The 27,295-nt window shown below is 27.7% G+C and overlaps 1 protein-coding gene across 5 annotated transcripts; it reads left to right on the top strand.

Moving 5' to 3' along the window:
* Positions 1–1,811: 1,811 nt before the first annotated feature.
* On the top strand, positions 1,812–26,969 carry LOC126549078 (uncharacterized). Of its 5 annotated transcripts, XM_050197484.1 has the most exons (13): positions 1,846–1,943; positions 2,211–2,255; positions 7,955–8,005; positions 17,964–18,002; positions 19,274–19,300; positions 19,827–19,859; positions 21,531–21,578; positions 22,302–22,346; positions 22,848–22,877; positions 23,455–23,484; positions 24,062–24,091; positions 24,667–24,696; positions 26,078–26,969. In XM_050197484.1, exons 3-13 carry the CDS (start codon positions 7,993–7,995, stop codon positions 26,104–26,106), a joined length of 354 nt encoding a protein of 117 aa, XP_050053441.1. In that variant the 5' UTR covers positions 1,846–1,943; positions 2,211–2,255; positions 7,955–7,992; the 3' UTR covers positions 26,107–26,969. The 5 variants fall into 5 exon arrangements, with proteins under 5 accessions (XP_050053444.1, XP_050053441.1, XP_050053440.1 ...); XM_050197483.1 differs by lacking the exon at positions 26,078–26,969 and having other exon boundaries at positions 24,667–24,749; XM_050197487.1 differs by lacking the exons at positions 22,848–22,877; positions 26,078–26,969 and having other exon boundaries at positions 1,812–1,943; positions 24,667–24,749.
* The last annotated feature ends 326 nt before the right edge of the window (positions 26,970–27,295 follow it).

Here is a 27,295-nt window from a genome sequence, read left to right as displayed (position 1 = left end):
TCATGCTGGTAAATATACTTATAACTAAAATTTAATATTAAAATTAAATTTATTAATTTATGTAACATTTATCAAAAATATTAATCTTAGTTGTGTGACTATTATTTTCGTTACCTCTCATTTATCAAATAATGTTAAAAATTATTTTTTTAAAACCAGATGAACGAGATGGTAAATATCAAATTATGATTGTATATTTGTTAATTAATGTTTCATTTAATACTTAAGTCTTCATCAAAATAAAATTTAAATTATAAAATTTGTTTTATTTATATTGACGTAAGTACTAGGTACTCTATAAGAAATAAATTTATTTAAAAGGACCTTACAAGCATAAATTATTTGTGAACTACAATAGCAAATAGCAATTACCTACTACGAGTACACTTCTTTGAAAGAGGCTCTTTCATAATCATCTTCGGATTATAATAATTTTGTGATAAATAAAAACATTATATAAATTTTAATCTCTAAGTGTTACAATGAATATATTAATTTTATTATGATTGTTTTTTGTTATAGAAAAATTCACTATTAGTGTCGTTAAAATATTTCGATTTTTTAAGATTGGGGGTGATTTCGAATATCAAATTGGGTTTAGTTTGTACTTTATAAGGGTCAAACTTAAAATTACCAAGCACTTATTCTTATAGTCGAGAAAAACAAATAAAATGATAAAGAAAAACTGGAATTTTTAAAAAAATCCCAAATTTTGACAAAATGGATTTTGTTTTTATGATGTTAGACGAATATGAGAAGTTAACTATGAATACTTGAATATTCTTAAAAAAAAAATTCATAGAAACATATCGATGATGTAGTATAATAGACCGTTCCCGTTAGGAATTGTCATTTGAAGTTCAAAATAATTCAAATATTAACAAAATATCATCAGAATCAGGAACATTTGCAAATAACTTTTTAGGTAAAAATGTATAAAAAATTTATATAAGGAGCTAAGAATTAAAAATATAATACAAAGTTTACCATAAGCTTTGCTTGCAATAATTATAAAAGAAGTTGAGCATTGGTCAATAAAATAATTTTATCCAAAGTTTATATTTCTACGTAATCAAAAAATGATTACCTATTTACAGTCAAATAGTTTTAGATTTAGAAGAAAAAATGCATCTTCGTAATTCAGCAGAACAACAAATACTTGAAGTCTTACCATTTATATTTAACTAATGATTTTACAAAGACTCTACTCCAATTATCTATTGGTTGAAAATAATAAATCAAATTAAACAGAATCATAATAAAATGTAAAAAATAAATGTACTAATATTCCAAAATTTCCAAAAGATGGAAAAGTTTGAAGTGGTCAGAAAAAAAACAATGGTAACATAACGAAATATTATAGTGAAGGGTTTTAACTAATGTGCTAAAATTTGGGAAAAAAATTAAATATCCTTGTAATTTTATAATTTTTACTTCACATATTATAATATAATGTAACTTCTAATTATTTAACTTACCCATTTTAAGTTAATAATATTATATGGGTATTATATAAATAAGTAGTTCAACAGAAAACAACACAAAGGATATTTAATTGGTAATCCAAATAGTGTACCATCCGAAAACAAACATTTCAGAATAAGAAAAAAACCAGAAAAATATATTTTAGAATAATTATAATATATCAGATTTTTTTCACATTCTTTTTTTTCAGAATGTATTGGTAAGGTTTATTTTAAACATTGAAAATTACTAGCTAATATATGTAGGTAATATACGCTGTAATATTTTTTTTATATTTTATATTATTGGAAATTATGATTAGTAGTTTATTTTACGAATACCTTCTTTACCTGAAGATGACCTTGATATTAAGACTACTTTAATATTTTAAATTATTGCTGAAACTTTAAAAAAAAAACACTACTACTAAATACAATGCAATTTGTTCACAGAGAGTCTAAATAAAATTGGATACGAAAGTAAATTTTGAATTGTATTCATTATTGCTACAACTAGTTTAAGTTTTAAATTCTAAACATTTGAAGAAAGACTGTTTATTAATAGGTGTTAAGATTTACAATTTGACTATATTGAATTTAAATTAATTATAAAAAAATATAAGATTAAATATTTTAAAATTCCCATGATTAATACTTTCTTATTAATCTATATGCAATAGTATTTTCATTCAGTACAAATAAATATATATATATTATATAAATTATTAATAATACATTTTGTTTTAGGTACTTTTGTTCGTTTAAATTATACTGCATTTCTAAACAGAATTTGTAAGTATAACATAAATATTACATAAAACGGCTGCTACCGAAATGGTAACTGGGCCCCAACCCCACATGCTGACATGCGCAATTGGTTCTCGTTTGAAAAATGTGTATTATAATGGTAAGTGGTATTGGTTCCCGATTAGTTATACGCACATCTTCTGTCATAATCTTATTGGCTTAAGATTATCGACTTTAAAGCAGACTCGGTTAAAAATTATAAGCAACAATTATTTAATTTGTTATTTGCACTAAATTTAAACTCTATACTCACAATCAATAAACATTAAAAAATATAAATTTAAATACGGGTAGGAGCGAAAACAAATTTTTATGTATACCTACGAGTATAAATTACGATGTATTATTAGTAGGTGTAAAATGGGGCTTCTGGAACCTGAGCTTCTGAGCCGCTGAGCCTTGCTGAGCCGCCGCCGTAGCTGAGCCGCCGCCGCCCCCACCCCCGCCGCCACAGTCGTCCCCACCCCCGCCGCCGCCGTCGTCCCCGTCCCCGCCGCTACCATGGTTATCATATTACCGTACTATATTACTGTACTATATTACCGTGCACATATTACCGTACACATATTACCGTACTATATTACCATACTATATTACCGTACACATATTAATGTATATTCAACAGTTATCATACACAGAACTATTTTATCATACAAAACAACTTTTGCATGATAACGCTAACCTTATCGTTTTATTTAAACAAGATGAAACTAATTTAAAACATGTTTACATGGAGCATTGCTCTGGTGACATGTCATATACAGAATTTAAAGATTTCTGTACATCGTGTTGGCGTAAGGGGAGGTTCAACTTTATCGTAATAAACAAAGAGTGTGAACGCGATAATGGGCGTTATCGTCACGGCTTCGACACGTTTGTTATTATATAAACTTACGTTTTTTAAAAAACATCTCATTCACGATCATGGACGCCAGTGGTGAAGTACTCGAAGAATTGATAAAAGCAAAAGAAAATATTAAACGAAAATATACTGCATTAAAACAAGGAAAAACCGATATTCAATCGATAGTAACAGAAACATTTAAACCGATTATCGATCCGTTAAACGAAATACAAAAATCTACTTTGGATAAAACTATAGACAACACTGAAGATTTACATTTTTATCAAATAGATGAATTGTTAGATTCATACAGCATAGACAAGACGTATGGTCCTAAATTACAGCCTAATAAAACGGTACGTTTAGGTAAAAAAGAAATCAAACTTGTTGGAAATACGATAATTGTTGATGATACTACATACCCGTTAACACAGGGTCTCTGTAGTTTAATATTTTCAAAAGCCCCGAAATTATATACCGAAAACGATTTAAAAACATATAAATCTATATTAATTCAAACATCAGCTCATTTAACGTCAAACAGCAAACAAATTAAAAAAGGTGGTAATAAATACAGAGATATAATCACAACATTATTTCCATCTGGTAGTGGACTATCTGTACAATTACAGAAACATACACTTCAATATTGGAACGATCCGAATGAATTGGTTTCCCGTTTAAAACTACTATTAGCATCAAAAGCTGCTGGCAATACAGGTGTTTCCAACGAAATACTATCAATTTTCGAAGAATTACGCGAAGCTGGTTACATAAAACGTATACCAAATGTCTAAGCGAGATATCGCATTTGAACTACACAAACCTGCTAGAAAAAATTACATAAGACGTATAGTTAATGTATACGGAAAAAATGATCTATGGCAAGCTGATCTGGTTGAAATGATACCATATTCGAAAAAAAATAAAGGTTACAAATATATTCTATGCGTCATAGACTGTTTTACGAAATTTGCATGGGCGATAGCATTAAAATCAAAAACTGCTAAAGAAGTTTCAAATGCAATGTCGAAAATACTACTCAAACGTTCACCAAAACTACTACAGCTTGATAACGGAAAAGAATTTTATAATACAACATTCGATAAATTCGAACCATGAAAGCGTGTATTGTAGAACGCTTCAACCGTACATTAAAAGAAAAAATGTTTAGAGAGTTTACTGCACGAGGTTCATACAATTGGATTTCTATTTTACCTTCATTGATTAATGAGTATAATAATACAAAACATAGAACAATAAGGATGACTCCGACACAAGCTGATTTAGATCCAACATCAGTTGAAATAAAAACACGCAAAATTATTAATAGAAAAAATAGTTTAAAAATTGGTGATTACGTTCGTATAAGTACATATAAAAGTGTATTTACAAAAGGTTATTTACCAAGTTGGTCTGCGGAAATATTCAAAATTATCAAAATTAATCAAACCATGCCTATTACATATCAATTACAAGATCATACAGGAAAACCAATTGCTGGCTGTTTTTACTCTGAGGAAATATGTAAAACAAATTACCCAAACGAATATTTAATCGAAAAAATTATTCGTAGGAAGGCGACACAGATATTTGTAAAATGGCTGGGGTTTGACAATACACATAATAGTTGGATAAATATAAGTGACACTAGAAAATAACTTTAGTTGAGTTTCTACTATGAACGTGTTCGGTAGTTCTCAGTCTGGTGAAATAAAAAAAATTAATTCAAATCTTGAACATTCGATTAAATCATATTCGGATAAATTAAATAAAATTGAACATTTAATTGAAGAAAATCATACATCTATTCAATTACAAGAAGAACAAACAGAAAAGTTGGAATTAACGTGTTTAGATATAACAGAGCATATGATAAAAGCTGAAGTTACATTACAAACTATTCTAGAAGCTGTAAACGATTTGAAAAAAACATTACCTGCTATACATAGTCAACTCAATACTATTGAAACTTATTTTAAAGACAAGTCATAATGTCTACAGGCATCATTGACATTCAATGCATTCTTGGAGCGAATAACAAATATATGATTAAAGAGATGTCTATTGTAGACACAGAAACATGGGCTACTCAACACTGGATTTTTAAAAATTCAAAATCTAATCAAGATAATAAACGTCGAAAAACTAACAAGTGGCTACAAAAAAAAATATAGAAAACGACGCTGGGCGCTTTGACCACTGCCAACTAAAAAATCTTAAGGTACACTTAAATTCTGAAGTGTTTCCATATGAAGACTTTCGTGCTGATTTTAAAAACAATACCATCAGCTTACTGTATCAAGCCTATACAGACTTTCAAAAATCGTATTACGAGAGAGATTATTCTGAACCATTGTTATCAAAAAATGTTTTTCAAACATATGTTCCAATCGTCGTTGTCGATTTATCGCATCAGAATGATAACGTAAAAGCATCGACCATAGACCTACGAGTAGAATTTGAAACGGATACGGTTATTCCTGAGAAAACTGCAGCTTATTGTTTAATTTTACATGATCAGATTATAACTTATAACCCGTTTAGCGGTGATGTTAGAAAACTGTAATTTTTATACATAAATATGTATATTATTTCTACTTGTAATTATTTTTTTATACCTTGTAAATATATTATTTTTACTTTGTAAATATTTTTATTACATTATTATTAATAAATAAAAAGAAAACTTTTTTTTTTTTTTAAAAATAACTGAGTTGTTTTTATTTTACACAAATACTAAACAAATTTTATACAAAATTTTTTTCTTACCTCATCTTTTTCTAATTCGTCCAACCATCTTTGTGCGATATGTTCAGCTGCATGTAATTGAAGCTGACTTGTGAAATTGTAGTCATTTACATGTGTTGCAATGCAAATGTTGTTAATGCTTTTCACGCAAATTGTCATATCTTCAAGCGTTCTAGTTTCAACCTTGGTATTTGTTTTTAAGTATGATGCGATTTGATTAATTTGCTGTATTACGAGCGGTTTAACGATTTTGGTTTTTCTCTCGATGATCTCGAAAATTGACCACTCTAAATCTTGTAACTTTAATAAATCGTTACGATTTAACAGTATGCGACATCCGTCTTGAATTTTAGACTCTATAATGAGCATATTCTCTTCTTGGTACACCATACTAGATATTGTAATTGAATCGGAATCCAAAAATAAATTACGCTTATACTTTTGTGGTTGTTCAAGTATAAATGATAAAATGTTTCCCATAAGTCGGAAAATACGTTTGAGAAAATCGGCGGAAATATTTACAAAACGTGATGGTGTTATAATGTGAATCACGGTGTTGAATTCATCTGTCGGATCGAGTCCGATGTTTAAAAACTTGCGAGATGAAAAATCAAGGAAAAAATTACTGCAATCGATTAGGTTAGCCGGTGGTGACGGAGGCACATATGTAAAAACATTCTTCTGGTAAACAGCACGCATGTTTTCAATCGAACCAGCCATATTCAAAAATTTAATCACAAAACAACGCACTTAATCGAACGAAGAGTGGTGATAGACTGATTTCATTTCAGATTTTGAAACCCTCACATGTATATTTTATGGTAGGGATTTCTTCTACAGGTTTAAAGTATGCATGTCAGAACATGTTAGATTATTGAATAATACTATTGTTTGTAATGCAGACAAGACTCTACATGCTTGTTATACTATAATTTTTCAAATGGTAATATGCCGGTAATATGTGATAACAACAAGGATAGATAGCGTTATCTGTTGAATGTATGATAAAATAGTTCTGTGTATGATAACTGTTGAATATACATTAATATGTGTACGGTAATATAGTATGGTAATATAGTACGGTAATATGTGCACGGTAATATAGTACGGTAATATGATAACCATGGTAGCGGCGGGGACGGGGACGACGGCGGCGGCGGGGGTGGGGGCGGCGGCGGCTCAGCTACGGCGGCGGCTCAGCTATGGCGGCGGCTCAGCAAGGCTCAGCGGCTCAGAAGCTCAGGTTCCAGAAGCCCCATTTTACACCTACTATTATTTAAGACTGAATGGTTTTGAAACATTTATATTTTATATTATCTAATTTACATTTTTTACCAATTATTAAAAATAAAATAAAAATTGTATTTATTTGAGCTGAACACAAACGAGAACCAACTTGGTTCAACCTTATAAAATACCTTTTTCAATCGAGAACCAATTCGGTTTCTTCCCATAAAACTACTTATACTGAAAATTAAAATATAGTTCAGGGTAAATTTAGGATACAGTATTCTATTTGATTTACAGACGTTAGTCATTTCGTATGATCTCTTATGATTTCTTATGATCTTGTCAATTCACTACTGAGTACATCGGCATAGTATACAAAAATTACAATTGTTATAAATATTATTGAAGATTGTATTAGATAATAAAATGTTGAATCCTTTGTATTGTGAACAGTTATATTCAAATTCGAAATGGGTTTTATTCTGTGGGTAATTGTAAAATTAGGTTACAAGCAACAAATTTACTAGGTTTAAAAGTGTTGTTTAACAGTTATATTTTAAATAATAGAACCTATCTGATACACATAAAATATATTTTTATATCTTGGAAAGTCTAAATCTAAAATAAATCTATAATTCCATTGAGGTATCTTACAATAAAATATTGTAATATTGAAATTCGACATTTAATATGAATTCGGGTAATTAACATAATATTATATAAGTCATAATCATAACTCATAAGGTATAACAATAAATCAATAGATTAAGACTGATAGATATTGTTACCAATTATAAACTAAATTGAGAAGTTATTCACACAAATAATGCATTGTCATATTATTTTTGTTATTTGTAAGTCTTCATAAGTCATGATTTCAAGGATTTTGAAAATAGAATGTTAAAAAAAAGTAAGTTAACAATTCTTTGATTTTCTTAAACAATTACATACCTACAATTATTTGGTGAATTAAACGATTGAAGTATAAAGAAATTATTTGATTTATATCGTTATGTTAAGTATGTATGTGGCATGTGGATGTTAGTTTATTTGGATTAGATTTTGTAAGCTATCAATTCACTGAAATAACTTCAAAAATAAGAATAACTTCTTGAAATTTTAAACTTTAAAATATTTTTAACATCAATATTGTAAACAGTAGAGATGTCAAATCTGTGGCCCGTGGTTGATTTCATTGTGGTCTGCACTTAATAATATCTTCTATATGTATAAAAGAATGTTGTGATACTATATTTTATAATTCTAGAACGGCTGAACCGCTTTGGCTGAAAATTGGCAGGAAGGTAGCTTAGAACTAGGTGAAGGATATAGTATACTTTTTAAAGGAATAAGTCCAACCCCAGAAGGCATATTAACATACTGTACATTGCTACACGACCGTTGTTCTCTGATTGGCCGATTCAAATTTGCTGCGGTTTTATTCTATGATAATTAAAAACGTATGATATCAGATCAGATTATTTATGTAATGTACAAGTATGTATTATGCCCCCGGGAGGTGCACAAACAGGCATTTTGAGATTTACGATGAAAATTGTAGTTATTTGATATTTTAGTTTGGTTGTTATTAGTTACAATACCAATTATAATGTTTCCATGGCGATTGATTGCACGTGAAGACTGAAGAGCGCCACATTAGTGTGGATCGACTCCATTCTTCGGAATCACAAGAGCAAAGCGAGGCAGCCCGTGAAACGGCTTGGTTTGCAATGCGAAATCGTCGAGCAAACCAACAAGTGACCTTGAAATGAATGAGGAAATACATAATCGTGCTTTGCTCTTGATCATAAACATGTGTTAGCTCATGTGTGGTAGTTAATTAGTCATTTTATGAATGCCAGAACCAAATAATGAAATGAATGACGCATTGAATTGAGAATTTGAACGGGAATGTGATATGATCATCTGGAATTAGATTAAGTAGTTCAATCGAATGCAGCTCTGATGAATCCTCAACAAAAATAATTGTACGATATATTAATGAAGAAAATTGATGATGGAAATTGTAGTTTATATTTTCTGGATGCCCCTTTTGGAACTATTATGATATTCTTTATGTCAGTAGTTTTAGCCATTATTCGTGCGAGATCCAACATTGCGGTTGCAGTTGCTTCTTCTGAAATAGAAGCCATATAATTAGAAGAATGCCGTATGGCTCATTTAGCATTAAAACTACCGTTAAATCTTCAAACGATTGAAGAACTAACATGTAATATTGCAAAACACTCCGCAATGGACAACGTTTTATCAGCATCGAAAATCATCATCTAGAACGAATGCACAATGGTTTAGAACGTGCATTACTTAACCGAACATTGAAATTTCTATAAAATTACTTGAGATGTTTTGGAGGCGCAATGATTTTATTGTCTGGCGATTTTCGTCAAACACTGTTAGTAATTACAAAATTAATTGCTACCGATGAAATAAACGCTTGCCTCAAATAATTTAATCTATGGTGCCATATGAAGAAACTTCAGCTGAAAACAAATATGAGAGTTGCATTGCTGAACTATACATCCGCTGAAGAATTCTCTAGGTAATTGCTGACTATCGGTTATGGTAGAGTGCCTGTTGACAAATCGAGGGAATTGATTTCATTCCTACTAATTTCTGTAACTTTGTCTCATCGAAAGTCGAACTCATAAACAAAGTATTCCCAAACATCATTACTTACTACAAAAATAATGAATGGTTGAGTGATCGAGTAATTTTGGTGGCTAAGTATAAATATGTAGATAACTTAAACTACGTAATTTAGAACGAGATCGTTGGTAAATTGCATTCATTCAAATATATTGACTGTGTAACAAATGAAGATGAAGCCACCAATTATCCAAATCAATTTTTACACTCTTTGAATGTGCCTGGCTTACCACGCACAATTTACGACTAAAGAATGGCTCCATAGTAATCATGCTTCGAGGCATAAAACAGCCAATCACAGCCAGGATGGAATGGAACGGAACGTGTTTTGGGGGTAAGTAAATTGAACTAAGTGATTTACTCAACGGTACTCGAAGGAAAATTCGACGGTGAGGAAGTTCTCATTCCGAAGATCCCGATAATCCCAACCGATATGCCGTTTGAGTTTAAACGACTTCAATTTCCGACCCATCTTGCATTCACCATGACCGTTAAAAAATCACAGGGCCAATTTTTGGAAGTTTTTGTTCTGAATCTAGAAAATCCATGTTTTTCCCATAGTCAATTATATGTGGCATGTTCACGGGTCGGAAGACCATCTGTATTATTTGTTCTTACGCCTGATAATAAAACAAAAATATACGTAACAACGTATAAGTAATGATAAAAAAGTCGGCAAGTGGGTACCGTTCTGTTGTACACTTGTACATAAGGGGGTGGGGTGAACCTCGGACTAGGGTAAGTTAAATTTGAATGCAATGATAGGTATCATTGTATACGAAAAACAATTATGAACGGAGATGATTTGTCAGTCTAGAATATTTAACGTTAGATATAAATATTAAATATAAATAATTTTATGAATTTTGAACTACAAAACAATTTGCAAATAGGTATTCATGATTTTGACAAGTTTTTGTCAAAATTTGAACTTCAAATGCTAATAAAACAAAATTGTGCCTATGTTTTCTTAAAATGTTTTAATCACTATAAGAATAACATATGAGGAACTTTGTATAAAATTTTCAAGTATTTTGATTGGGCTAAAAAAATTTTATCGACACTTCAAAAATATTTTTCAGAAAAATTGAAAATTTGAGTTGTCTATAAATAGCTCAAAAAAACTCAAAATATTTTGAAAATTAAATCATGTAAAGAAAATGCCAATCTCAATAACTGGTAAAATTTTCAAGTATCTACGACTTATACTTTTTGAATAATAACAAATATTTAAAATCGTTTGAGGGTAAATCGTTATCGTTAAGCGATTTCGTAAAAATTTAAAATTTAAACGCACTTAAAATTTTTCCTGTAATGATGCTTCGAGTTTTCTCTATAGCTACTTGAAGAAAAATCTATGGAAAACTTATTGTTGTATTTTTAATTCTTAGTTATTAACACAAAAAATTTTATGATTTTTCAACTTCAAAATTACTTGCAAATTTTCGCGTTTTCGACAGATTTCGTAAAAATTTGAACTATAAACGCTTATAAAAAAAAATTGTGACAAACGATTTTTAATTTTTTTTTTTAACCACAATAAGAACAACTCATAAGGATTCTTGTATTAAATTTTCAAGTCTTTTTGGTCATCCAACATTTTTTTACCGACACTTCAAAAAAAATTGTTATAAAAATCGAAAATTTCAGTGGTCTATAAATAACTCAAAAAAAGTCAAAGATTTTTGAAAATTTAACTGTATATAGATAACACTAACATAAACATTTGGTGAAAATTTCAAGTATTTACAGTGATTAGTTTTTGAATTACAACCATATAAAAAAATCGATTCGGTCGAAAACTGGATTTGCGTAAAAATTCTCGTTTTTCCATCATTTTTTTTTTTGTTTTTCTCGATTTTTTTGAAAACTGTTGGAAAATTTTTACTTTTTACCTTTATAATGCACCAAGGATATTCACTTTTCCATCGGAAACCACCCCCAAAGTTTGAAACTGAAGCATTATTTCGAAAAGTTATGCTGTACACAGACACACAAAAAAAAAAAAACATACATCATAGTAAAATCAATACATTCATCACTCCGTTTAGAATCTAAAAAGGGTGTTGGCCGTAAAATAATAATAATAATAAGAAGAAGAAATTAATAAGAAATACCATATGATAATAAACAACGGCAAAGTCGACCAATAATTAACACTTTCAACGCCGATGACGCGTATACGCGTCAACAGAGTTTATTCCATTGGGCCAGTGACGCGTTTACGCGTCAGAAACATATACGTTTGTATTCGCCATAATTTAATCGATTTTATTTTAATAAACTCTGAAATGTACATAGGCTGTAGACAATAAACTCTAAATTTAAATCTATAATTGGTTTGAGTTTTCGTTATTTTTAGATACTGATAATCGTTGTTTTTGACGGCCTTCCCAGAACAATGTATAGTGTATAATGTACATTATTAATACTTTATTAATAACTTAATATTTCATATTATGAACGTATACAGAGTGTATATTAGATAATAGATATATTATGAATTTTTCTACTAATATTATCATTTACAAATTTTAATAACTGTTGTAATATACTGTATCATGTAAACGCCTCAAGCGATGAACAACGCGGCGTCGTGGTATAATTGTCGAAATCACGGGCGGCGTTGAAAGTGTTAAAAAATATAATAGGAAACAAAGAGAATAAATATACATGTGTAGTATAATAATATTATAATAATGAAACAATTAAAACATAAAGGATGGAGTGGAGTATGGGGAAGACGGGAGATGCGATTAAAAGGTGCCGTCGTGCGGCGATTAGGTAACAGCGATAAGTAATCATTGTCGCGTCGCTAACAAGTATTTTAGAGGATGGTATATTTGGTAAATTGAATTCTGGTGTCACTAATTTTATTTGTTATATCTAATTTTATCTAATCTCTACAGTGGTGTTAACATTATACATTAGGTATGCTGTAAAGTGTATACTATATTATCTTATAATATAGTGTCTCGGTTGTAATCCATAGTTACTTATCGATTGGGAAATGGAAAGTTCGTATGGTCTCTAATATTTTTATCGAAAATATCTATAAAGCTATAACTACACACGGCACGCCTCGGAATACGCAACGTTTGAAACGCGGCAAATACGCCATGTATAGCTCCGGCCCAAAAGTACAAACCACTAAAAATAAGTTTTCATTTAACATTATCATGTTAATGATAAATAAATAATTACAATTATTTTTGTTTTTTTTTTTTAAAAAAAAAAAAAATTTAAATTAATTTGGAAACCACTGAAAATCTCAAAAAAAAATGTTAACTTAAAAGGTAACACGAATTGCGTCCGGGACGCAATTCGTTCAAAAAGGTTCGTCTGCCTGTTTTGGTACCGCCGTTTTCGACCAAATACGTACCCTTCCCTTTTCGGCCGATTCACTTTTCGACCAAATTTAAAAAAGGTCGATTCCCTTTTCGACCAAAAATGTACCCTTCTCTTTTCGGCCGATTCACTTTTCGACCAAATTTTAAAAAGACTGATTCCCTTTTCGGCCAAAACAAAAATTTATATAATATATATGTAAAAAAAAATAAAATAATTGCTGCCGCATATAGTTTTTTACATGTTGCATAAAATATTGTAAAATAATATATAGACAATTTTTTAAATATAACAATATTAATACATTAACATTATTTTTATATTAATATGTCACAATATGTACAATATTAAATAAAAAAATTTAAAAATAGTACAAACATTTTATCAATAATTAGTAAGTATAGGTAATAGTAGTGTGTATAATATAAATATAAAAAATAAATTAATAGATATGGAATTGTTGTAAAATTATGGCAAATATTATTAACAATAATTAATGTTATATACTTTATGTAATACTTATAGAAAATTATGAAAAGAATAGGTTGTACAAAATGTTTAAAATAATTTATAAATCACAAATAATAAATGACATAAGGTCAATATAATAAAATTATTATGTTCTGTCATTGTCTTATTTTTGTTAGCTCTGATTCATTGCATTTTAAAATAATTATTTGAAACTAACTTAACAAAATCATACCTAAAAATGTGATTACAATATTTTAGTGATATATTTATTTTTAAGTCTAGAAATTTTAATAAATAATTTACTATACCTGTCAAGTTGTCCGTTTTGATAATCTATTATATATTTTTCATTTTTGGATTTTCTCTCTCGGATTGATCGATCTTGAGTTACGTTTGGCAAGTGAACACTTCTAAGTTTGATATATGTTTCAGTTTGCACCTCATCAATTAAAACCGCAACCAAATTAAATATTGATGGAGATTCTTTATAAAAGCTTCGATTGAAATTTGCATGAAAGGACTCACAGGTATTTGTAGTGCGTTGTAAACTAGAACTTGCTGATGCCCATATCTCTGGAGGATAGTCACAATCTGCTGTTAAATAGTTGTCAACGAGATAATCAGCATATTTGATGACTTTATCATCTATAGGACGATCAGCCATAAAGTTTTGAAGAAAACAATCTAAGACATTATTTGGTTCTAGAAAAAGCAATCCAAAAGTGTGGCGCAACCATTTTCCTATTTCCGAAGATCGGTCTTGATATTCGGTAGCTAGTCCTACTTTTTGGATTTGGCGATACCAAGCCTGAGTTAAGTGGAATCTACACCCAATAATTTGAGTTTGTGGCCAAATTTCATAAACTGCGTTAATTATAGCTTTTTCAAAGTCTATTGTTATATACTGCGGCAATAATGTTACTCCTAAAGAAGTGCATTTCTGTAATATCAAGCGAAATGTATGACTATATGTTTCGGTAGTCTTGTTTGGAAGTAAACAAAAAAATAATGGAATATAATTTCCGTTTTTAAGACCATGGATAGTGAACATTTGTGTAAAAAAACGAGCCGAATATTTAAATGTCCCGTCCATGTATAATGTCTCGATTTCTTTTAGGAATAAAATGTTTGAGGTACATGAAAATATAATGATATTATTTTCTTTGTCATTCACTAATAAAAAAGGCTCACCTTGCTTAGTTTTTAAGTGCATTTTTTCCAATGATAAATGTACTTCTTCTAAACTCGTGGGACACGCTGGCAATACTTTGCGCCGAGCCTCGTATACATTCTTTCTTATCCTTTTAATGTCTGCTGTAGTAAACTGTATAGATTCAATATTTTCACCAACTTCTTTTAAAATAATTGTTTTTGGTCTAACTGAAGGTGCATCGACTGCTTTCCGTTTACACGCTGAGCTAACAATTTGCCTCGATATTGTATTACGATCATATGGATTATGGTTATGTAATAAATTTTCACGATGATCATGTACGACAATTTTATTTTCTGTAAACACTTTAGCATTACAATCTCTTTGAATACATCGCCAACGTGTTGAATTATTTTTTTTGTTTACTGATCCGATACTAAATTTGTAACTATTCAAAACTAATAATGGTTTTCCGCGAATACTTTCAATAAATTCAGCCATATTAAGTAAAATATAATATTATTATGAACGTAAAAAACTTATAAAAACGATGAAACGAATATGATACACGCACGGCACTATATTATAACTATTACACGAGCATCGATTTTCCAAAAATTAAACGAGTAATGTGAGAATTTAATCAGTTATTGATATTTTATCGTGGCTATAAATGATAGTCAGATAGTGTCTCTAAAATACGTATAACGATCGGTCTTGCAGTTACTACATATACTTATATACAGGTATAGCCTTATATTTGTCACCAGCTGACACACATACACTCATTTCAGTTTGGTGCTTATCTATGTGACTGTAATCTGTAGATTGGTAAACACAATATATTAGTAAAAATATAATTCCCGACGAAATTATTTACAAAACGATATTAATTATACACACACACTAAAGGTTAATTTAATTTAATTTATTAAAGTTTTGAAGGTTTTGCAAATGGAATTAAAATTTCTTGGTACTATTCAGTACAAATATTTATAATAATAGTATAATATCTTTTGACAAAATTACCTATTATTATTATTATTATTATTTTATTATTTTATATAATAATATTAAACATATTGTGATATATAAATATAAAAGTAATGTTGATATAGATATTTGCCATAATTTTACAACAATTCTATACCTATTAGTTTATTTTTTATATTTATATTATACACACTACTATTATACTTACTAATTATTGACAAAATGTTTGTACTATTTTTAAATTTTTTTATATAATATGGTACATATTGTGACATATTAACATAAAAATAATGTTAATGTATTAATATTGTTATATTTTAAAAATGTTCTATATAATATTATTTTACAATATTTTATGCAACCTGTAAAAAACTATATGCGGCAGCAATTATTTTATTTTTTTTTACATAATATATTATATAAATTTTTGTTTTGGCCGAAAAGGGAATCAGTCTTTTTAAAATTTGGTCGAAAAGTGAATCGGCCGAAAAGGGAAGGGTACATTTTTGGTCGAAAAGGGAATCGACCTTTTTTAAATTTGGTCGAAAAGTGAATCGGCCGAAAAGGGAAGGGTACATTTTTGGTCGAAAACGGCGGTGCCCCGCAATTCGTGTGCACCGTGTACAAGTAATACACCTATACGTATTTTGAACTAAAAGAAATATTCCCAGTACTTTGGATTTTGCTTTTTTTTTTATGCCTTCTATAGTTCTATGTTTATTAGCATAACGCGGTTGGAATCCCTTGTCACGGAATCCTGAAAAAGACTATTGTTGTTGTTGTTGTTTCTTGAAATCAACGAAAGATACTGAAGACATAGGTACTCTGCTGTCTAAGATTCCATATACTTTAACTGGGTTGAAAACAGGTTATCGACTCGTTTCTAGGGTGCACTGCGAGAAAGCACGCAGTAAAAGCAAATTCACGCCTTTACGAAAACTCTCGATGACAGCGTATGCTGGATATCTCATACCAACGAAAATTACTATCGTTTCTCTAAACTGATAATTAACACAGCTAAAAAGTTTAATCATATTACATGTTATTACATGCCCGAGAAGATACCAAAAACCAAAAACCAAAAATTAAAATAAAATAAACATTGTTTGCGAGGGGATAGAGCGGGCTCTGCCCTAACTATCCCCATTGAGGCTTCGACAACTTGTTAAATATTGTGAGGTATCATGGGGTTGTGGTACACATACACACCCACATACCCGTGCGAGCCCAAATACAAAGCTGTAAATATTTTATTGATAAACCATGCTGCATGGGGGTCAAGCAATGTGCAAACAGTACAGCCCTCGTGTAACGGTTATACATGGAAAAAAAGGCGGGGGAAAAAAGACACCTGCTTGCGAGTTGCGACTGAGTCCACCTACCTCGAAAAAAATGAAACATATCATAAAATATTGCCCAATCCGAGCTTTCAATAAATTTATAAACGACATGCAATGCATTTCAATTAATGCTGCTCTAACCTGGGCGAGATCACTTCAAACTTGACATCCTCCTTTAGAAAATCGTTCTACCATATAGAAGTTACTTTGTTATTATATGTTTTTACTAATTATATTATACTAAATATTATTATTTTATTCTATTCTTATAAATTTTAAATGTAAATAATTATTGTATTGCATTGTAATATTTGTTAAATACCATACGATAAATAATAACATCTGGTATCAACTGGTATTTGAAGTAATAATGTGATATGACTTATAACCAATGCCTCACAACCATAATAATCTCTGTAACTAACATCTAAAAACCTCAAACCACCTAAATTTGAGCAACTATAACACGCTAAATGTTAAATAAAAAAAAAATATATATAAATTCATAAAAAAAACCTATTATTTTATAATATTTTAAATATAGGTTTTTATTTGAAAGTTAAAAGTCCATAGTGTTTTTTCTATTAAACATAAAATCGAAAAAAATTAAAAAAGTCGTATAGTTTTAGAAAAACATTTAAAACGAATTTAAAAAAAAAAATAATAATAATAACACTGAAATAATGAGTGTTTAATTATTAAAAGAATCACCTGTATATATTATATTAATAATATGTTATAGAAATTTTTTTTTTTTATATGAATGTTAACCACATGGACACATAGTAAACTATTCAATATATTTGGTACAGTTGATAATTTGTGTTTGGCATACCTGTTATACGTGTATCATCTATGATTATATTCTACCTCATAGTTTTAATAATATTTTCTAGAAAAAAAATGTTTATCAGAAAAGCCTGTACCAGATGATGGTAAGTTTTTTATTTTCCCGTTAACAATACATTAGTGAATAAGTTTAATTAATTCTTGCTTAGGTGTATTAACTATTGTAATAATATAATAGTATATGGTTTAAAGCATAAAATATTTTCAATTACTACTTGTTATTATCTTATAAATCAGTAGGTACTGTCGAATTTACCATAGAATGATCTTATTTAATTTAAGTGAAAATGATTTGACTTATTTAATCTCTTGAATTAGAAAATTGAATTGTGTATTGCAAATGATTACGAAAATAGGTTATGAACTTAATTAGAGAATATTTAAAGTCTCTGTCATTATTTATTTTTTTAAATTACATAAAATATGAGAGGTGAATTTATGTATTATGTTAACAGTGCCAGATCGATGGGAGCAGTGACGTATTTATGGGGGAGATCGCCCCTGGTGGCATTCTTATAGTTCCGGCAGCAGATTTTTACACAACCCATCTCTTTCCATCTTCAATGTGCTTTTTTCAACCCATCTTCAATGTGCTCGTTTTGTGGAAAAAGTCTTATAATTTTTTTTAATGTGGGTTAGTGAAAAAACATTAGCACCCGAGAGCCAAGTTGAGGTTTTTGAATATGTAATCCTGTAAGTGAGTATCCTTGCACCGGGTGCTGTTTGTATAGGCAATTGTAAACTCCACCAAAATACCGGTCAAGATAAAAAGATATTAAAAGGTCTAATGTAAACTCCGCCAGTTTCGAAATTCGAAATAAAAAATAATAAAAACGATAGTTTTACAGGATGCTATAAATAGATACACTAATGGAGTAATACAAGATTAAGAATATTTATAAATTATATCACATCATTTTAGTTTACATATATGACATACTTAACTATACATTTTTGGATTATTGGGTATAACGATTATTGATTGTGATTTTTTTACTATGATTCAAATATTTAATGTGAACGATATGACATTATATAATACTGTAATTTTTTTTTTAATAATATATCATATTAATTTTATACTACCACTTGATTTTTTTCACTGGCAGAGTTTCATGCGTCCGTTGGTATAAGTGCGCTCTTAATTGTTAACAATCCTCACACTAAGACTATATTGTAAGGGCGCTAAATTTTGGTTAGCCTCGGACGTTAAATGTACTAGATTTGGCACTGTGTGTTAATTAAACCGAATACTAATTAATTTAGTTATTATATTTTTAAAACTAATTATACTACACTGAAATCTAATTTTAAATTTTATAAATATTTTTAAACAAATCTATCCAACTTTTTTCAGCACGAGCATGTTCAGAATTAAATGATGGTAAATAACTTTATTTTTCTGTTAACAATACAATACGTTGATCATACAATTGTCATAAAATAACATAAATTAATAAAATATTATATAATTGTATGACTGTTTGTTGTTATTTGTAATTGAATACTGTCGATCTAACGGTAAATTGATACAAATTGGTTTGAAGTAAAAATAACTTTATTTAACATAAATATTTTGGAAATACTAATGTGTTACTGATCAAAATGATATTTAAAGTACCTAAAACTTAATAGTGGGAAGTATTCAAATTCTTTACTATTTAAATATTTTAAATTACAACAAACTATGTAATAAGTGAATTCATTTATTATGTCCGGCTATGATTAGTGTATTTACTACAAACTATGTCTAAGTTTTTTTATTCAGTTAGATTACTTAGATTAATAAAAATTTAATTTCGATACAATTTGATAATATGTTTTTAATTTATATGGCAATATCTGCTATAATGTAATCAATAATTTAGTGATAAATTAATTACATCACATAATTTTCCCGTATTTTCTAGCACAAAAATGTTTATTTAAGGAATCTGAAAATAGTAAGTTTAATTACATGACTACCTACTCATTATACAGTTATATGAACTAACTTTTGCTCAGTTATTTTATTAATTATTATACAATTTTGTAACCTGTATTATTTATATCATATTATTATAGTTTTTTGTTGTTATATAAACCAATACTGTTTAGTGTTTAACTTCAGTATAATGATGTGAATTGGTTGAGGTATAAATAAACCAAATAACCCAACAATTACCAAATGGTGAAAAAAGGCCAAGTTCTAAACTGTTCCCTCCTAAAAAAGTTAGCCTATTAAGGTAATGAAATCTACATTGTGGCTAACTGTGCTATTTTTTAATTCATAACGTCACTGCACTCCTACAATCTACATTAAAGAGCAATTTGTATTGTTTAACACTTGGCCAGTTTCTGAATGTGGCATAAACTAGACTTGGCCGCTGTGAATTTTGAGAAGAAATCTAAACTTTTTTCTTTTTTCTGAGTTCTTATCTTCAAATCACCCACGTTAGTAATAAGTGAGTACATTCGATAATGATGTTTTAAGCTTCATTCATAAACTGGTCAAAAGATAAACAATACAAATAAAAGAGGAGTGTTGCCCTTTACTGTAGGAATGCAGTGACGTTATGAATTAAAAAATAGCACACATGGCCACAATGTAGATTTCACTGATTTGATATGCCAACTTTTTTGGGAGGGAGCAGTTTAGAACTTGCCCTTTATTCACCGTTTGGTTTTTGTTGGGGATATCATTTATTTTTCCGGGCTTCGGTATCGCGGACGAAGTGTTGTTTTTTTGCGATTACGATACGGTCGTGACTATTTCGATAATTCCGAAATAATGTAATAATTTTATAATTATTTATATTATGTAAAATAATGATTATGTAGTTATATTAATTCCATTCTATTCATAAAAGTATACAATTTTTTATCAATGTTTTCTTATGACGTTATCACGTGAAATTTTCGTCCGTAAACCGACGAATATTATTAAAATGTTCTGTATTTGAATAGTTATATTATATTTTGTATTTGAATAAAATAAATTTAACATTATAATGTTTTATAAATATATGTATAAGTCAACTTCAAATAATTTCTTATTACCATATTTATATTGTAACGCTATTTGAAAGAATAAGTTTATGCTTGCCAAGCGCGCCACTTCACACATGTCACACGTTTTCATGGTTCGTGTTAAGATACACTGTCATTGCTGGAACTTGGCTTGGCGCACTACAGTGCGCTCAGATTATAATTATGATGTAATGTATAAGATACCAGTTATTTAACTAGGTAATTTTGGAATATTTAAAGGATAATTTTAAGTTATATTGTTTTTAATTTCAACAAAATAGTTAAATTCATAATGATAAATTATTTCACGTTTGTATAAAGTTAGATGTATAAGGTAAAACTCAAATGAGTAGTTTAAAAAAAATTCAAAATATATAATTTCAAGTATTAGGCAAAATTAAGTAAGCATTTAATGGAAATGTGTTGTGTAAATATACTTTTTTTTCTAGTTGTATTTAGTTAATTATTTATAATTGTAACAGAAGCTCATACACACACATACACATAAACAAAAAACACTTATCCATGTAAAACTATAACTTTCGATTCATATAACGAATCATTATAATACTACCTAAAATAATCATTGTACAAATTTGTTTTAGATTGGGCGTATCGCTACGAATGTGCCATGTTAACTCCAATATATCAAAGTATGTTTTTTTAATAAAAGGTCCATAAATTTATATTTAATATTAATGAAAAAAAAAAATGAATTACAATACACAATAAATAGAATAAAATAGAATATGATCGTAATAGAATTAACAAAATGATATAATTTTATAGTCTTACAGTAAGTATTAGGTACACTTTATAGTGTTGTATGTATACTATGATGTCATATTATGCTTACAGTCCTTCCATTCTAAAAGTACAGTAATTTCTATCTCATTCCACTGATCCGCCATGAAAAATTGAATGTGCCTGGTACCATCAGTCAATTGGACAAAATCCTACCTTCATGTTATTCAGAATGTGTATCTCCTTAGGAAAAGTTTTGTCTATGACGTTCTCCCACCTAATATCTGTAATCTCAAATATCTAGTACCTAAGTCCATACAATATTAGCTCCAACAATAAACTGGTAAACGAAATTAGAATATTCGAGCTTAGACGAGAAATTATAATGACAGTATCACCCATTTTGTTCTATACTCTCTATTCATTACTTCTAGACATTATCTGGGAAGTTCTGAGTATTTTAAGTATAAAAATATAAAATATTTGAAATATGATAAAATAATTTATTGTATACAAAAATACAAAAACAGGAAAAAATCTTTATATAAGTACATATTATTTTAACAACATAAAATATTTTACGTATCATTGAATACTTCAAATTATTTATGATATTTTTTATTTAATTCTAGCTGAATTAGAGAATCCACAATCCTGGTGTTATAATATATTTGCAGGTATATAACATTATTAAATCAGGTTACCATAATTTGTTCATAAATTACAAAACCATACATTAGTACCTACTACCTAGATAGTAAGTAGTGTAAAATGTATACATCGTACATAGCAGAACTCTATAAGATTACGAAAATATTTTATTTTCATATGTAATCCATAATTTAAAATGGGAAATAACTATAAGTGAAGTATTAACAATAAACAGTACAATATACAACTATACGCTTTTTGTATACATACAATGTAAAAAGAAGATACAATTTATTGCCTAATTTATTAAATAATAAGAACTAAAGGAATATGTAACTCCGTTGTATGTCTTAATAATAAAATTTTTAATATTTTAGATTGGATTATTATTATTTATTTCATTATATTTAAAAATCAAAGTTTTTGATAATTAAAACTTATTTTTTTGGAATTGATTATTTATACATTTCAATTATTGATATACCATAATATTCTAATAACTTACATTATATTATGTTTTTATGTAGCTGCTAAAAATAAAGACCCGACAAGTTCAGGTAATATGAGTTTAAAATCTAATATTTTTATATTTTGAGTTTACTGATAATGTTAAAATGAGTTAGGTATATATATATATTTAATTAACTTAAATATGATTTTAAAAATTTGTTCATAAATTACAAAACCATACATTAGTACCTACTACCTAGATAGTAAGTAGTGTAAAATGTATACATCGTACATAGCAGAACTCTATAAGATTACGAAAATATTTTATTTTCATATGTAATCCATAATTTAAAATGGGAAATAACTATAAGTGAAGTATTAACAATAAACAGTACAATATACAACTATACGCTTTTTGTATACATACAATGTAAAAAGAAGATACAATTTATTGCCTAATTTATTAAATAATAAGAACTAAAGGAATATGTAACTCCGTTGTATAACTTAATAATAAAATTTTTAATATTTTAGATTGGATTATTATTATTTATTTCATTATATTTAAAAATCAAATTTTTTGATAATTAAAACTTATTTTTTTGGAATTGATTATTTATACATTTCAATTATTGATATACCATAATATTCTAATAACTTACATTATATTATGTTTTTATGTAGCTGCTATGAAAAAAGACCCGACAAGTTCAGGTAATATGAGTTTAAAATCTAATATTTTTATATTTTGAGTTTACTGATAATGTTAAAATGAGTTAGGTATATATATATATTTAATTAACTTAAATATGATTTTAAAAATTTGTTCATAAATTACAAAACCATACATTAGTACCTACTACCTAGATAGTAAGTAGTGTAAAATGTATACATCGTACATAGCAGAACTCTACAAGATTACGAAAATATTTTATTTTCATATGTAATCCATAATTTAAAATGGGAAATAACAATAAGTGAAGTATTAACAATAAACAGTACAATATACAACTATACGCTTTTTGTATACATACAATGTAAAAAGAAGATACAATTTATTGCCTAATTTATTAAATAATAAGAACTAAAGGAATATGTAACTCCGTTGTATAACTTAATAATAAAATTTTTAATATTTTAGATTGGATTATTATTATTTATTTCATTATATTTAAAAATCAAATTTTTTGATAATTAAAACTTATTTTTTTGGAATTGATTATTTATACATTTCAATTATTGATATACCATAATATTCTAATAACTTACATTATATTATGTTTTTATGTAGCTGCTATGAAAAAAGACCCGACAAGTTCAGGTAATATGAGTTTAAAATCTAATATTTTTATATTTTGAGTTTACTGATAATGTTAAAATGAGTTAGGTATATATATATTTAATTAACTTAAATATGATTTTAAAAATTTGTTCATAAATTACAAAACCATACATTAGTACCTACTACCTAGATAGTAAGTAGTGTAAAATGTATACATCGTACATAGCAGAACTCTACAAGATTACGAAAATATTTTATTTTCATATGTAATCCATAATTTAAAATGGGAAATAACAATAAGTGAAGTATTAACAATAAACAGTACAATATACAACTATACGCTTTTTGTATACATACAATGTAAAAAGAAGATACAATTTATTGCCTAATTTATTAAATAATAAGAACTAAAGGAATATGTAACTCCGTTGTATGTCTTAATAATAAAATTTTTAATATTTTAGATTGGATTATTATTATTTATTTCATTATATTTAAAAATCAAATTTTTTGATAATTAAAACTTATTTTTTTGGAATTGATTATTTATACATTTCAATTATTGATATACCATAATATTCTAATAACTTACATTATATTATGTTTTTATGTAGCTGCTATAAAAAAAGACCCGACAAGTTTAGGTAATATGAGTTTAAAATCTAATATTTTTATATTTTGAGTTTACTGATAATGTTAAAATGAGTTAGGTATATATATATATTTAATTAACTTAAATATGATTTTAAAAATAACTTTAAGATTATCAATATAATTATATATATATAATACATATTGATTGATAGAATTACCAGGCATAAAGATCAGTGTTGGGACTTATCTAGATAATTATCAAAAACCATAATAGTATACTGTAACAGAAGGTTCATAGTACAAACCATTCTATAATAATTCTATTTTGTGGTACAAATTTAAAGCATTCTCAAAGTATAAAATATATCCTGAATCTTGATAGTCAGTAATTAAAATAAATGGTCGTTGGCTATTGTGTTATTTATGTTTATTATTTATTTTAATGTTCCTGTAGGTTATTACTTATTAGTTATTTCTGACCGCAGCGACAGAAAAACATGATGATATAATTACTATTATTATAATAAAGATTATAAATATTTCGTAAATATTTCGTATTTCTGCGTATACCAGTTTATGTTTATCTATATATATATATATATATATATATATATATACGTTTACAATACGTACCTATAATAATATTATTCCATTGTTTATCCCGTGGAATTACCCATAAACATATATACGGGTATTTCGTACAATACCCTCAGACTTTGACGCACTAGTGCAGTAGTGCCAGTAGTGCAACTACCTTACTACTGCAGTTATAAAATATAGTCTTATAATATATGATTATGTATACATATATATATGTGTGTGTGTGTGTGTGTGATGAACCAATTATATCCATCTATACATTATTGTTAGGTAATATACACAAATACACTACAGTTAATATTATAATAATATGATATACCTACTTCAAAGTTTTAATTATCAGAACGACAAACACTACCACAATGCCGCAGTTAAGTATACGAGTATACAACGTGGACAATAACTGTCATCATTTGTGGTTTTCTCCTGTTCTTGTTTGTTTACCTATTAGCTATATCCTTATTTCGGTTTTTGACCAGCAATATTTAAGTATGAAACGATTTTTAACTAAAACATGTATGGATGATTCTAAAAAATCCAGAAATGTATCAACAGCTATCGATTTAGCTGAAGTATCTACAGACGACCCAGGACAACTCTATGAAGCTCGTGCACCACCAATAGAAGCGGATGGATTTGAGGGAATAAAACATTCCTCAATTAATAATTTATCCAACCATTACTTATTTGACGCAAATTTTATGACATTGTGTCAAATATTGTAACAAAGTTAATTGCAAAATGTGTACACTGCCAAATTAATATTTAATATTTAAAAGAGTTATATTAATATTGTTTTTTTAAATTTACTAATAAGTTCTTATGTGATAGGTTCATTTAAAAGTAAGTATATTTATTAAATTTAAGTAAAAGCATCAATTTAAAATCATAAAATTAATGATGTAGGTAATATGCGTACCAACATTTTTGATTTTTTAAAAGAGAAGATTAATTATAAAGAAAAATATTTATTGATAAATCGTTATAATCGAATTCATCATTCCAGTGACCTATTTATAAGGTTGCGAAGGGGTCTGGCATTTTCTGATCTGTGTACTAGGTACTGTACTATATTATAAGAAATGCTAAATATTATATGGTATTTAATCTAGTGATCCCCCATTAAAAGATTTCTGGCTATGCCACTGTATGCAAGTATAAAAAAACAGCAAAAACAATTTTATCTATTTTTTTATCTAGATAAAATTATATTTATCTACTATCTTTATCTAGATACTTTTGGAATTTCTAGATAAATTCCCCTCAATAATCTATTATCTTTATCTGGATAATATTTTAGTTAGGTATCTATTCCCAACACTAGTAACGATCATGCGCTTGAAGCGTATTAAGTATAGATGATTGTAAGTGTAAATGTCATATTCTTTGTAAAATTTAAAATATATATAATATATATTGCTTTTTTATGATCGTACTTAAGTTTTTTACACTATTAACTATATTTTATAGGCTATACAAAAAAATAACGAATAACATAGTGACCTATACTATGGTCTATGATGATCGTTCTTTACAATACAATATAAAAAAGTACACATAAGTTATAAAATATATGCTTAAAAATCATTCTATAAAATAATTAAATTCATCATGTGATTTAAATTCCTGTTATATTATGCATATTATTATTTGATACTTTTTATGACCGGTAATTGTACTAAGAACAGTCTGAAATATTTTCTCTAATAAATTACGTTTTGGGAATTTTTTAATTTATTTCTACCCATGATTGAAAATTATTTAGTGATCAGTAGTTTTGCAATATAATGTAACAGTGCATATCTTCAGGAATGAATTGTATGCGTTACTTTTGAAGTATTTTAAATTTTACTTATATTTAATTTTGTGCTCAATTATTTTTAGAATTATAATACTTGTATTTATTATTATATAATTTTAGAATGCTTGAGTAAGTTATACCTATATATATTATATAAAATATAATATTATAATATATATATATATTTATATACCTATTGATTTGTGTAGAATAGTATTATAATTATAATTATTAAATATATTTTGATA

This window comes from Aphis gossypii, chromosome 1 (assembly GCF_020184175.1).
Source record: "Aphis gossypii isolate Hap1 chromosome 1, ASM2018417v2, whole genome shotgun sequence".
Taxonomy (NCBI): domain Eukaryota; kingdom Metazoa; phylum Arthropoda; class Insecta; order Hemiptera; family Aphididae; genus Aphis; species Aphis gossypii.
Note: the sequence above shows the minus strand (reverse complement) of the source record. Positions and strands in the feature narration are given on the sequence as shown.

Excerpts from the sequence above, each read along its gene's own strand:
- LOC126549078 (XM_050197483.1), top strand. Across the intron at positions 19,301-19,826 it reads ATGTTCAGAATTAAATGATG|CACAAAAATGTTTATTTAAG; the intron begins GTAAATAACTTT and ends CGTATTTTCTAG. Across the intron at positions 22,347-22,847 it reads GTGTTATAATATATTTGCAG|CTGCTAAAAATAAAGACCCG; the intron begins GTATATAACATT and ends GTTTTTATGTAG.